General features: G+C 49.0%; 1 protein-coding gene across 1 annotated transcript in view; it reads left to right on the top strand.

Annotated features, from left to right (window-relative positions):
- The window catches only part of myo1eb (myosin IEb), a 75,044-nt gene that overhangs the window by 15,805 nt on the left and 44,608 nt on the right, over positions 1-14,631 (top strand). Inside the window, exons 2-3 of the mRNA XM_052045825.1 lie at positions 4,359-4,496; positions 4,998-5,087. Coding sequence (XP_051901785.1) covers positions 4,359-4,496; positions 4,998-5,087 — 228 coding nt within the window. The remainder of the gene's footprint in view (positions 1-4,358; positions 4,497-4,997; positions 5,088-14,631) is intronic.

Genomic DNA, 14,631 nt, shown 5'->3' with positions numbered 1-14,631 from the left:
ATCAGGTCTCCCCTCAGCCTCCGCCGCTCCAGAGAAGGAAACCCATGTTTGTCCAACCTCTCCTTATAGCACCTGCCCTCTAATCCAGGCAGCATCCTGGTGAACCTCTTCTGCACCCTCTCCAAAAGCCTCCACATCCTTCCTACAATGGGGCGACCAGAACTGAATGCAATACTCCAGATGTGGTCTACATGGACTTCAGCAAGCCCTTTGACAAGGTCCTGCATGATAGGCTGGTCTGGAGGGTTGGAGTACATGGGATCCAGGGTGAGCTGGCCAATTGGATACAAAATTGTCTTGGTGGAAGGAGGCAGGGGGTAGGAGTGGAGGGTTCCTTTTCAGATTGGAGGCCTGACCAGTGGTGTGCCGCAGGGATCGGTGCTGGGTCCTCTGTTGTTGTATATTCTAAATCATTAGGAAAAGAATGTAGTTGGCATGATTAGTAAGTTTGCAGATGACACCACAACTAGTGGAGAGTGGGGGAAGGTTGTCTAAGGTTACAGCGGGTAAGTGGGAGTAGGAATGGCAGATGGGATTTAACACGGGCAAGTGCGAGGTGTTGCATTTTGGAAATTAAGCCAGAGCAGGACTTGCACAGTGAACGGCAGGGCCCTGGGGAGTGTCATTGGACAGAGAGACTCAGGAGTACAAGTGAGATGAGATAAGATCTTTATTAGTCACATGTACATCAAAACACACAGTGAAATGCATCTTTTGCGTAAGTGTTCTGGGGGCAGCCCACGAGTGTCGCCACGCTTTTGGCGCCAACATAGCACGCCCACAACTTCCTAACCCATACATAGTGGCAACACACGTAGACAGGGCGGTGAAGAGGATGTAGGGCTTGCTGGCCTTCATCAGCCATGGCATTGAGTACAAGAGCTGGGACGTTATGTTACAGTTGGACAAGACATTGGTAAGACCACATTTGGAGTATTGTGTGTTGTTCTGGTCGTCACACCGTAGGAAGGATGTGATTAGGTTAGAGAGGGTGCAGAGCAGATTCACGAGAGTATTTCTGGAGGACTTGAGTTATGGAGAGACTGGACGGGCTTGGACTGTTTTCCCTGGAGCGAAGGAGGCTGAAGGGTGAACTTATGGACGTATGTAAAATCATGGGGGACATAAGGTAGATAGTCACTTCCTTTTTCTGAGGGTAGGGGGTTTAAGATGAGGGGGGAGAAATTAAGGGGGGGCCTGAGGGGCAAGTTTTCATCCAGAGGGTGGTGGGTATATGGAACGAGCTGCCAGAGGAAGTGGTTGAGGCAGGTACATGAACAACATTTAAAAGGCACTCAGGCAGGAACATGGATGGGAAAGGTTTAGAGGGATATGGGCCAAATGTGGGCATCTTGGTCGGCATGGACCATTTGGGCTGAAGGGCCTGTTTCTGAGCTGTGTAACTCTATGACACAAAGGATGTGCCAATTAACAGCTGGTGTGTTTCGGATTGGGGAAGAAGGAAACCAGTCTGTCGCATCTGCCCCTGGCGGGGAGAGGTGGTGGGTTAAGGAGGTGCTCTCCGAGTAGCCTGGGGAGTAACTACATTGTGCTTTGTGGACGGTGCACACTGTGCGCCGATGGTGGAGGGAGGGAGTGTTCGGGGGGTGGATGGGGTGCTGATCAAGCAGGCTGCTTCGTCCTGGATGGTGTGGAGCTACTTATGTTGTTCTGTTCTTAACCACCACCAACATCATCTTGTTTCACGTACACTAGGGTGTGGTCTTTTTAAACATGTATCACCATGTCTTTCTCCACACACATTCCTGCATGTTGGGTCCTGTTATCAACTGTGTACGGTGATCTGGAAGCTGTGTGGGACTGAGCACTCATCTCTATGTCCGTATGAATTCCTGTTTGGTATTGGTTTATTATTGTCACGTGTGCTGAGGTACAGTGAAAAATTTAGTTTTGTGTGCCATCCATACAGATCATTTCATCACATCAGTACATCGAGGTAGTAGAAGGGAAAAGCAATAACAGAATGCAGAATAGAGTGTTAAAGTTACTGAGAAAGTGCAGTGCAGGCAGACAATCCGGTGCAAGGGTCAAGATGAGATAGATTGTGAGGTCAAGAGTCCGTCTTTAATGTACAAGAGGTCCATTCAGGAGTCTTACAACAGCGGGATAGAAGCTGTCCTTGAGCCTGGTGGTACATACTTTCAGGCTTTTATATCTTCTGCCCGATGGGAGAGGTGGAGAAGAGAGAATGTCCGGGGTGGGAGGGGTCCTTGATTATGTTGGCTGCTTTACCAAGGCAGTGGGAAGGGTAGACAAGAGTCCATGGAGGGGAGGCTGTTTTCTGTGAGGCGCTGATCTGTGTGTCCACAACTCTGCAGTTTCTTGCGGTCTTGGGCAGAGCAGTTGCCGTCCCAAGCCGGGATGCATCCGGATACGATGCTTCTATGGTGCATCTGTTGAAAATTGGTGAGGGTCATCAGGGACATGCCGAATTTCCTTAGCCTCCTGAGGAAGTGGTGTTTATGGTGACTTACTAGCTTATATGGGGAAATCTAATGTTCCTTTCAAAGGAGGCAGCCTTTCCATCTTTCAATGAAGCCTGGGATATGATATTGTGTGTACAGTGTTGAAGAGGTGTGGGTAAGTTGTTGCCCATACCGACTTGCCCCTTGGGAAGGTGGGGGGGGTGGTGGGAGGGCATGGTGAGATGCCACATTGAACGGCCACAGTCCATATGGTGAAGGTGGGGGGCTGTCGGGGAGGGAGTTCCGGGATTTAGACCCGCGATGGTGAAGGAATGGCCGATTATGTTCCCAATATTAAAACTGCAAGTGCTGGAAATACTCATCAGGTCAGGCCAGCTCCGTGGGGAGAGAAGCAGTGTTCAACGTTTCGAGTTGAGGACCCTTCGTCAGAATGGGGTCGGACACAAAGGAAGGTGGTTAAGCTGCAGGGAGGATGGGAGAGGAGGGATGTTTCTGGGGTAAAACCGTGGTGACCATGGGGATCAGCTGTAGACACGGTTATCTGGTAGCTGGAGAGTGATAAGATTTATTTATTAGTCACACGTACATCGAAACGCACAGTGAAATGCATCTTTTTGTGTAGAGTGTTCTGGGGGCAGCCCGCAAGTGTTGCCAGGCTTCCAGCGCCAACATAGCATTCCACAACTTCCTAACCCGTATGTCTTTGGAATGTGGGAGGAAACCGGAGCACCCGGCGGAAACCCATGCAGACACACAGGGAGAACGTACAAACTCCTTACAGACAGCGGCCAGAATTTAACCCAGGTCACTGGCGCTGTTAATAGTGTTACACTAACATGGACCAAAGGATGTAGGGGTTTGCAAAATGCAGAGAAGGAAGACGTGCCCAGCAGGTCAGGTCCCTCTGCTCCCAGTGGGGAGAAAGAACAGGGGGGAAATGAGCTGAGCCGATGTCACAGAGGGACATCTGGTACAGACCGAGAAATCAGTTAGCTGAAGTTGCAGAATTCAATGTATTTCCAAGTCAGGATGCTTCGTGACTTTGGTATTGGAATTGCTTTATTATTTTCACTTGTACCGAGGTACAGTGAAAAACTTGACTTGCATACCAATCGTACAGGTCAATTCATTACACAGTGCAGTTACATTGAGTTAGTACAGAGTGCATTGAGGTAGTACAGGTAAAAACAATAACAGTACAGAGTAAAGGTGTCACAGCTACAGAGAAAGTGCAGTGCAATAAAGTGCACGGTCACACAAGGTAGATCGTGAGGTCGGAGTCCATCTCATTGTAGAAGGGAACTGTTCAATCGTCTTATCACAGTGGGGTAGAAGCTGTCCTTAGTCTGGTGGTACGTGCCCTCAGGCTCCTGTATCTTCTACCTGATGGAAGAGGAGAGAAGAAAGAATGTCCCGGGTGGGGTCTTTGATTATGCCGGCTGCTTCACCAAGGCAGCGAGAGGTGAAGACAGAGTCCAAGGAGGGGAGGCTGGTGTCTGTGACGTGCTGGGCTGTGTCCACAACTCTCTGCGGTTTCTTGTGGTCCTGGGCAGAGCAGTTGCCGTCCCAAGCCGTGATGCATCCAGATAGGATGCTTTCTGTGGTGCATCGATAAAAGTTGGTGAGAGGGGACAAACCGAATTTCTTTAGCCTGCTGAGGAAGTAGGGGTGCTGCTGAGCTGTCTTGGCTGTGGCATCTATGTCATAAGAAAATAGATGATTGCATACAAGTGTAGGCTGGTGAACACAATTATGATGTGGTGGATCTGGTGGGATAGCAGACCAAATTAGGGTCGAATGGCCTTTGCTTCATTCCTGACTAGGGAGGGTTAAGGCCTTGAATTGTGCAAGGGAATGGAGGTGTGATGTTGAGCCAATGGCTGATGGCGGTACATTTGTGTGCACACACAGGGCAGCAAGGAGCGATATCACTGGCAGGCACAGAACGTCAAGCACTCTGGCGTGGATGACATGGTGCTGCTCTCCAAGATCACGGATGATGCAATCGTGGCCAACCTCAAGAAGCGCTACATGGACGATTACATCTTCGTATCCTTCACCCGGTGGGGAAGGTGGCGGGTAGTCACGGAGGCAACACTGATGCTTCACCCGATGGACTGAGAGGTGATGGGTTTAAATCCCACCCCAGAGACCGGGGTACAGTACCGGTGGGGATGGGCCTGTCGCTGCGTAACACTGGGGTACGGTACCAGCGGGGACGGGTCTGTCTCTGTATAATAGCGGGGTACGGTACCGGCGGGGACGGGTCTGTCGCTGTATAACAGCAGGGTACGGTACCGTAGAGGGGAGAGAGATGGGGTGATGGGGGCCGGTGGGATTAAGGAGAAAAAGGGGGACAGAGGGAGTGGTTACTGGAAATTAGAGAAATCGATGTTCATGCCAAAGGACGTTCCATTGCCTGCACTAAACCTGTGGTCTTTAAGGCTGCGTGTGATAGGAATGGTTGGGTGTCAGAGCTTGAGGGGAAAGTAACCACAACAGTGAAGTGTCCAAACCTTCCTGTGTTCATCCTTAACCCCTGAAATGCAGACATATATTGGCCCTGTCCTCATCTCTGTCAATCCCTTCAAACCAATGCCATACTTCACTGATCGGGAGATAGAGCTGTACCAGGGCGCGGTAAGTCTTGTGTTTAACCAGAAATAAAACACTTTGTTTTTGGTCAGTGTGAGTCTGTAGCCCGCTGTTCGGCTCCTCCAGAACCAGTTCCGAAAAACAGCTGTTTAAACAATGTGCTGGAAATGCTCAGCAGGTCAGGCAGCATCCGGGGAGTGAGAAACAGCATGAACACAGAATCAGGAAAACGTACAGCTCAGAAACAGCCCACCTTGTCGATGTTGACCCCGATTCCCTACCCACACTAATCCCATTTGCCCACATGGGGTCCATACCCCTCTGCACCTTTCCTACCTATCCAAACGCCTTTCAAACATAGTAATCGTACCTCCTTCCACCACCTATGGCAGCTCTTTCCAGATTGTGTGGAAAATCTTAGATCTCCTTTTAAATTTCTCTCCTCTCACTTTAAACCTGTGCCCTCTAGTTCTAGACACCCCTGCCCTGGGAGAAAGTTCTATCTGTCCTATCCTCCGAATGTTATCATTCTCTGTAGGGTCACCCCTTAGTCTCCTACGTTTCAATGAGAATAAACCCAGCCTGTCCAATCTCTCCTTTGAACTACAGCCCCCGTTCCAAGCAGCATCCTGGTGAATCTCTTCTGCACTCTCTCTTTTGCGACCACGTCCTTCCTGTAGTGTGGTGACCAGAACTGCATGCAATGCTCTAAGTGGGGCTTAACCAATGTTTTGTACAACCACAATATGGTTCAAGTTTATTGTTGTATCGGCGTGCATACACAGGGTATAAAATACCAGGATAGTTAGCTTTTTGCAGCACAGTACATTACAAGACAAACATAAGTTAACGTGAACTTAAATTAATATAAATTATACATACCTGAAGCACGAGGATCCAGTACAAAAAGTCATACCGTGCTGGTCTGAGGAAATAGATGAGCTTCTATGCGACTGCTTTGAGTCAGTGCACTGGTTCATGTTCAAGGACTCAGCTGCCAGCCTTGATGAGTAGGTCACCACCGTTGCGGACTTCATCAGCAAGTGTGTTGAGGACTGTGTACCAAAGAGGTCAATCCGGGTGTTCCCAAACCGGAAACCATGGATGAACTGGGAGATCCGCTCCCTACTGTGGGCTAGGGCTGCAGCGTTCAAATCAGGTGACCCTAACCTACAGAAGAAATCAAGATACGACCTTCGTGAAGCTATCAGGAATGCCTAAGAGACAATACCAGACCAGAATCGAGTCCCAGACCAGCCGTCAGTTGTGGCAGGGCTCACACCTATAATGGGCTACTAATAAACACAAAGTCGGCAGCATCGCCGACAACAGCGCATCCCCTCCCGATGAGAACGCATTCCATGCACGCTTTGAACAGAAAAGGACTGGAATATCACCACCCACCCTAACAGCCTCCGATGCACCTGAACCCACAGTCACCGTTACAGACATAAGATCAGTCTTACAGAGAGTGAACCCACGGAAAGCATCTGGCCTGGATGGTGTCCCTGGCTGTGTCCTTAGATCCTGCGCAGATCAGCTGGCGGGGGTATTTGTAGAGATTTTAACCTCTCCCTGCTTCAATCCAAGGTTCCCACCTGCTTTGAAGACCATCATCATCCCGGTACCTAAGAAAAATAAGGTAACGTGCCTTAATGCCTACTGGCTCGTGGCTCTGACATCCACCATCATGAAGTGCTTGGAGAGGCTGGTCATGTCACGGCAGGCATTAACTCCCAGACAACCTCAACCCACTGCGAGTCGCCTACCACTGAAACAGGTCTGCGGCAGATGCCATGTCCCTGCCCCTACACTCATCTCTGGAGCATCTGGACAGTAAAGACACCTATGTTAGACTATTGATTATTGACTACAGCTCTGCCTTCAATACAATAATTCCAAGCAAACTCCTCACCAAACTCTAAGACCTGGGACTCAACACCTCCCTTTGCAACAGGATCCTTGACTTCCTGACAAACAGACCGCAATCAGTGAGGATAGGCAGCAACACCTCCAGCACGATTATTCTCAACACTGGTGCCCCACAAGGCTGCATCCTCAGCCCCCTACTCTACTCCCTATACACTCATGACTGCGTGGCCAGATTCTGCATCTACAAGTTTGCAGATGATACCACCGTAATGGGCCAGATCTTCAATAACGATGAGTGTCATGACAACAACCGTTCCCTCAATGTCAGCAAAACAAAAGAGCTGGTCACTGACTTCAGGAAGGGGGCAGTGCACACGCTCCTGTCTACATCAACGGTGCTGAGGTCAAGAGGGTTGAGAGCTTCAAGTTCCTAGGAGCAAACATCACCAATAGCCTGTCCTGATCCAACCACATAGACACCACGGCTAAGAAAACGCACCCGTGCCTCTACTTCCTCAGGAGGCTAAAGAAATTCGGCACGTTCCCTTTGACCCTCACCGACTTTTATAGATGCACCATAGAAAGCATCCTATCCAGATGTATCACGGTTTGGTACGGCAACTGCTCTGCCCGAGACCACAAGAAACTACAGAGAGTTGTGGACACAGCCCAGTGCATCACGGACACCAGCCTCCCCTCCTTGGACTCTGTCTACACTTCTCGCTGCCTCGTTAAAGCAGCCAACCTAATCAAAGACCTCCCCCAACCCAAACATTCTCTCTTCTCCCCCCACCCATCAGGCAGAAGATACAAAAGCCTGAAGGCACGTACCACCAGGCTCAAGGACAGCTTCTATCCCGCTGTTATAAGACTATTGAACGGTTCTAGTACAATAAGGTGGACTCTTGACCTCACAATCTACCTCGTTATGTCCTTGCACCTTATTGTCTGCCTGCACTGCACTTTCTCTGTAACTGTAACACTTAATTCTGCATTCTGTTATTGCTTTTCCTTTCTACTACCTCAATGTACTGATGTGATGAAATGATCTGTATGGATGGCACGCAAACCAATTTTTCACTGTACCTCAGTACATGTGACGATTAAAAAAACAATTTACCAATAACCTGTGTGCAAAATAACCAACAATATAATGACACTAGTGCAATATTGAGAGAGAGGAAACATATGGTCTGAGGTAGTGTTAGGGTTTTTCTGATCAGTTCAAGAACCTGATGGCAATGGGGAAGAAGCTGTTGTTGAACCTTGAGGTGTGGGTCTTCAGGTTCCTGTACCTCCTGCCTGATGGCAGTGTCGAGGAGAGGGCACGGCCCGGATGGCGGCAGTCCCTGATGATGGAGGTCACCTTCCTGAGACATCGCCTCTTGTGGATGTTCCTCGATGGTGGGGAGAGCTGTACCCGTGATAGAACTGGCCGAGTCCACCACTCTCTGTAGCCCAACTCTTATACTCAGTGCCTTGGTTAATGAAGGCAATCATACCAAACGCCTTTTCCACTACACTGTCACTTGCAGGGAGCTTTGGACTTAAGATCTCAACATCAACAATCCTAAGGTCACTGCCAATCACTCTCTATATGACCTACCAGAATTTGACCTTCCAAAGTACATTACATCACATTGTCTTGATTAAATTCCATCTACCAATGCTCCGCCCGCCTGATCTATGTCCCGCTGTATCTCTTCCCTATCTATGAGTCCGCCAATTTTTGTGTCATCTGCAAACTTACCGATCATACCACTTTCATTTTCATCAAGTGACAAAGGTCCCGGCACCAGTCCCTGTGATACACCACTTCTTACAGTCAGTAAAGCACTCATCCACCTCCACCATCACCAAGCCAACTTTGGATCCAGTTTGACCTTCCTGGTTGATGACCTTCAATCAGTCAGGACTGGTCAGGCCATTGGACCCCTCTGCTCCATCCTAGTGCTTCAATCCCACACCATCCTCCTCCTGCCCTTCTCTCCCACAAATCCATCTATTCCTCTCTTCCTTGAGTCTTTATCCAGCTTCCCCTTAAATTTCTGATGCTCACCCCAACCACGTCCAAGCCCCACATACGCTGCGCAGACAGGAGATTTTGTTGGATTTATGGGTACAGATCTTGCCCCACACTTGGAGACCTTTTTGAAACTCTTCCCTCCGCCATCTGCCAATCACCCCTCCTCACCTGCATCTACCTATCGTCTGCCAGCTCTTGGTCCACTCCTTCCCCCTCACCTCTTTACACAGGCCATCTCCCCTCTTCTCTTTCAGTCTGGATGAAGGGTCTTGACCTGAAACATCAACTGTCCATTTCCCTCCACGGATGCTGCCTGACCCGCTGTGTGTTGGTCCAGATCCCAGCATCTGGAGTCTCTCTTGTGTCTTCGTGATTTTGTTTCTTCCGGGCCCCAGTCTCTTCGATCTTTCCTCGTGGAGGCAACGTGTTCAAGGCTCAAGGGTTACCTCCCAGGTTGAAGTGCCAGAACTCCTTCCCTACCAGCACTGTGGGAGGACTTCCAGCACACAGACCACAGCAGTTAACGAACATGGCAACTGATCACTGCCTTCTCAAGGGGCAGTTAGGGATGGGGAATAGACATCAATGTTCTAAATTGTTATCATAGAACAGTACAGCACAATACAGACCCTTCAGGCCACAATGTTGTGCCGACCTTTAAACCTTCTAAGACTATCTAACCCCTTCCTACCACATATCCCTCTATTTTAAATTCCTCCATATGCTTATCCAACAATCTCTTGAATTTGACCAATGTACCTGCCTCCACCACCGCCCCAGGCAATGCATTCCATGCCCCAACCACTCTCTGGGTAAAAAACCTTCCTCTGATACCTCCCTTGAACTTCCCACCCATTACTTTAAAGCCATGCCCTCTTGTATTGAGCATTGGTGCTCTGGGAAAGAGGCGCTGGCTGTCCACTCTGTCTTTTCCTCTTAATATTTTGTACACCTCTATCATATCTCCTCATCCTCCAAAGAATAAAACCCTAGTCTCTCCTCATATTGCATACTCTCTAAACCAGGCAGCATCCTGGTAAATCTCCTCTGCACCCTTTCTAGCCCTTCCACATCCTTCCTATAATGAGGTGACCAGAACTGGACACACCTTCTTCAGGTGTCTTCACCACCTGTACTACCTCTTTCCTTCTTATTATAGGAAACTGTAGTGTTGACTCTCGACAAAGTAACTGGAGATGGACAATAACATTTTGAGTCAACCAGTGCAGAAGCAGGCCCTTCAGTCCACCTTGTCAATGCTGGCTGTCAAGTATTGGTATTGGTTTATGATTGTCACATGTACTGAGGTACAGTGAGAAACTTGTCTTGCATACCAATCATACAGGTCAATTCATTACATAGTGCAGTTACATTGAGTTAGTACAGAGTGCATTGAGGTAGTACAGGTAAAAACAGTAACAGTACAGAGTAAAGTGTCACAGCTACAGGGAAGTGTATTGCAGGTAGACAATAATGTGCAAGGTCATAACAAGGTAGATTGTGAGGTCAAGAGACCATGTCAACGTATAAGGGAACCGTTCAGTAGTCTTAGAACATAGAACACTACAGCATAGTACAGGCCCTTCGGCCCACAATGTTGTGCTGACATCTTATCCTGCCCTAAGATCGATCTAACCCTTCCCTCCCACATAGCCCTCGATTTCTCTATCATTCATGTGTCTAAGAGTCTCTTAGATGTCCCTAATGTATCTGCCCCCACCACCTCTGCCAGCAGTGCGTTCCACGCACCCAGCACCCTGTGTAAAACAAAACATACTCCTGACATCCCCCTTATACCTTCCTCCAATCACCTTACAATTATGTCTCCTCGTGTTAGCCATTGTCGCCCTGGGAAAAAGTCTCTGACTGTCCACTCGATCTATTCCTCTTATCATCTACACCTCTATCAAGTCACCTCTCATCCTCCTCCTCTCCAAAGAGAAAAGCCCTAGCTCACTCAACCCATCCTCATAAGTCATGCTCTCCAATCCAGGCAGCATCCTGGTAAATCTCCTCTGCACCCTCTCTGAAACTTCCACATCCTCTTATCACCGTGGGATAGAAGCTGTCCTTGAGCCTGGTGGTACGTGCCCTCAGGCTCCTGTATCTTCTGCCTGATGGGTGAAGAGAGAATGACCCGGGTGGGTGGGGTCTTTGATTATGCTGGCTGCTTCACCAAGACAGCGAGAGGTAAAGACAGGGTCTGTGGAGGGGAGGCTGGTTTCCGTGACACACTGGGCTGTGTCCACAACTCTCTGCAGTTTCTAGCGGTCCCAGGCAGAGCAGTTGCCGTACCAAGCTGTGATGCATCCAGATAGAACGCTTTCTATGATGCATCGATAAGAGTACCCATCTACACTAACACTGTTCACCAGCACTTGGTCCCTAGCCTTCTCTACCTTGGTGATTCAAGTGCTTGGTCAGATGCCGTGAGAGTCTCTGCCTCCAGCACACCCTCAGGCAGTGTGTTCCTGACCGCAACCTCCCTCTGCCTAACAAAAATCTTCCTCTGATCCCCTCTAAACCTCCTGCCTGTTACCTTAAACCTGTGCCCTCTAGTTTTATGGGGACACAAGAGAGATTGCAACTGCTGGAAATCTGGAGCAACGCACAAAGTCCCGATGAAGGATCTCAGCCCGAAACGTCGACTGTTCATTTCCCTCCATAGATGCTGCCTGGCCCGCTGAGTTCCTCCAGCGTTTTTGTGTGTCCCTCTAGTTATAGACACCTCTGCTATGGTGAAACATTTCTTATTTTCTGTTATCTATATTTTTGTATATCTCACTCTGATTTCATTCATTCATGGGGTGCTAGCATTTACTGCCCGTGCCTAATTGCCCTTGAGAAGGTGGGGGTGAAGCCACTGCCATAGTCTGCTGTGGAGTGTGTGGGGAAGGTGCTCCCACAGTGCTGTTGGGAGGGACCTCTGGGAGTTAGACCAGTGATCCCTTTGCACTGACTGGAGCCCTGTTTCCCACTCCCTTTAAACTCACCAGGACCCCATTTCCCATTCCCATTCACCTCACCAGGACCCCGTTTCCTGCCGTCCCTTTAAACCCACCAGGGTCCCGTCTCCCACTCCCTTTAAACCCACTGGGACCCCGTTTCCCACTCCCTTTAAACTCAACAAGATTCCTGGAAAATTTATTTTATTGTAGTTTATAAAATCTTAACAAAAATAAGTGAATTGATTTTATTGGTTTTATTACTGTCACGTATCCCGGCTGTCCTCTGTGTCTGGTGTGTTTACTAAGTGTTTTGCCGGGACTTGATCTTGTGCTGTGTCTTGTGCCTCTGTATTTTTTTAGGGAGCACCCCTGAATACATTGCTCTGTGGCAAACCTTTCTTTGTCACACTGTTATAAGCAACAATCACCTCAAGAAAATTGCTTTGTACAAATATGTTCAAAAGCAAAAATACCGAGATACGGTGAAGAGCTTTTGTTTGACTGCCATCCAGACAGATCATTCAGTACGTAAATACATCGAGGTAGTAAAAAGAAAACAGAATGCAGAATGTAGTGTTATGGTTACAGAGACAGTGCAGGCAGACAAATAAAGTGCAAGGGCCACGACGAGGTAGATTGGGAGATCAAAAGTTCATCTTCTAGTATATGAGAGGTCCATTCAAGAGTCTGCTACTGCTCTGCCCGGGACCGCAAGAAACTGCAGAGAGTTGTGGACACAGCCCAGCGCATCACGGACACCAGCCTCCCCTCCTTGGACTCTTGTCTTTACCTCTCGCTGTCTTGGTGAAGCAGCCAACGTAATCAAAGACCCCACCTACCTGGGAGATTCTCTCTTCTCTCCTCTTCCATCGGGTAGAAGATACAGGAGTCTGAGGGCACGTATCACCAAACAAGAACAGCTTCTACCCCTCCGTGATAAGACTACTGAACGTTTCCCTTATATGATGAGATGGACTCTGACCTCACGATCTACCTTGTTGTGACCTTGCACCTTATTGCACTGCACTTTCTCTGTAGCTGTGACACTTTACTCTGTACTGTTATTGTTTTTACCTGTACTACCTCAATGCACTCTGTACTAACTCAATGTAACAGCACTGTGTAATGAATTGACCTGTACGATCGGTATGAAAGACAAGTTTTTCACTGTACCTCAGTACAAGTGACAATAATAAACCAATACCAATAGAAATAGCATCCAATAATTCGGAAAATCTGCCAGTTTGGTGTCAAGTGTGAAACATTGGGGTAAGAGAGCAGAGGAGGTGGAATTCATTAGAGAGCTCTTTCACCCAGGGAAGGTGGGCTCAATCAACCTGCTCCCACCTGCTGAGATCTTGTGCTTCCAAGCAAAGTCGATGGTCATCAGTCAAAGCCACAACTAATTCTTGGCTCCGTGGATTGTCACCTTGTCGTGGTGGAGAAGCTTGTGTGGTCCTGAGATCCCGAGAGCGATGCCGTCTGGAGCTCTGCTCCTGATAGGGTCACCCATGGCGGTAAGGTCGATGGTGAGGTCCCTGACAAAGAACAATCCAACCAAGACCTCAGCGGTGGAACAGGCAGACGAAGTTACTTCGAACTCAATGGCTGTGAAGGCGGATGAAGGCTGCAACAAATCCATCAGCTCCAATCGTCATGGTTTCCATGCCGTTGGAATCAGTTGGTTGATTTGTGAAGTATCGTGCACTTTCTGCAGTGCAACATCAAGTACACATTAAACAAATACACGCACAGGCATCTTCGCTCTGTGGGCTACTTCGATTGGACTCATTAGCCACTTGAGAGCCCATAAATAGATCAACGGAACGAAGACCCTCATCCTCAACCTCGAGGGATAGCCACGACAACTACGAATTCTTGGCTCATGCCCAGCAATGGTGAAGGCCAGGTTGCTAACTTTCGTTACAAGGATTGCAACCTTCAGCAAGGCAAGAGGGCCACGGAGGCTCGGTCACTGACTGTATCTGGGATGGAGATCAAAAGACAGGGATCTGGAGTTGAGGTAAATGATCAGCAGTCAATGTTAAATGTGGTGTGGGCAGGATGACCAGCCTGGTTTCCTTCTCCTGCTAGCTTCGCCTGAGGCACAGCTCAACAAAGGTTGCCTGCAGCCCGCTTAATATTTAACCGGCTGATTCCTCTCAGATATGAGGCTGCTCCAGTTAAATGGATTCTGCTCTGGGATCGGCCAAGCAATGAGTCACTGCCACGGGCCCAGTCACCATGGTGACACAGGCCAGACCACTTGGATTTCAGCACAGGATGACGTGTGACTCAAGAGCCACAGGGCGGAGACTGATCTTTCTCTAGATAGGGTGCCTAGTCTCCAGAGAGTCAGTGTCTCTCAACTTTCCCTCTCAACTTTCGTGCTCTCGCTCTCTCACACTCAATCTCTTTCACGCGCTCTGTCACTCTCACTCTCACTCTCTCAGCTCCACCCTGTTCAGAGAGCCCCCTGCCACACAGCGCAGTGTGCCCTGGGATGGGAGAGACTGCACCCATCTCCCCGAGAACTACAGTCAGACGTGAGGAGCGTGCTGACTGCCTCATCACCAACCCTTCCTGTCAAACGCCCAGATGGTTACTGGGTCAGGAGTGTGAAGAGCCCTCCCTGTCAGATTTACCACCTCTGGTCGGTGTATTAGAACATACAGACCCTTCGGCCCACCATGTCTGCACTGAGCGTGATGCCAAATTAAACTAACCCCATCTACCTGCACGT

The sequence above is a fragment of the Pristis pectinata genome, chromosome 40 (genome assembly GCF_009764475.1).
Source record: "Pristis pectinata isolate sPriPec2 chromosome 40, sPriPec2.1.pri, whole genome shotgun sequence".
NCBI classification, from domain to species: domain Eukaryota; kingdom Metazoa; phylum Chordata; class Chondrichthyes; order Rhinopristiformes; family Pristidae; genus Pristis; species Pristis pectinata.
The sequence above is the reverse complement of the archived record's forward strand: the minus strand, read 5'-3'. Positions and strand labels throughout refer to the sequence as shown.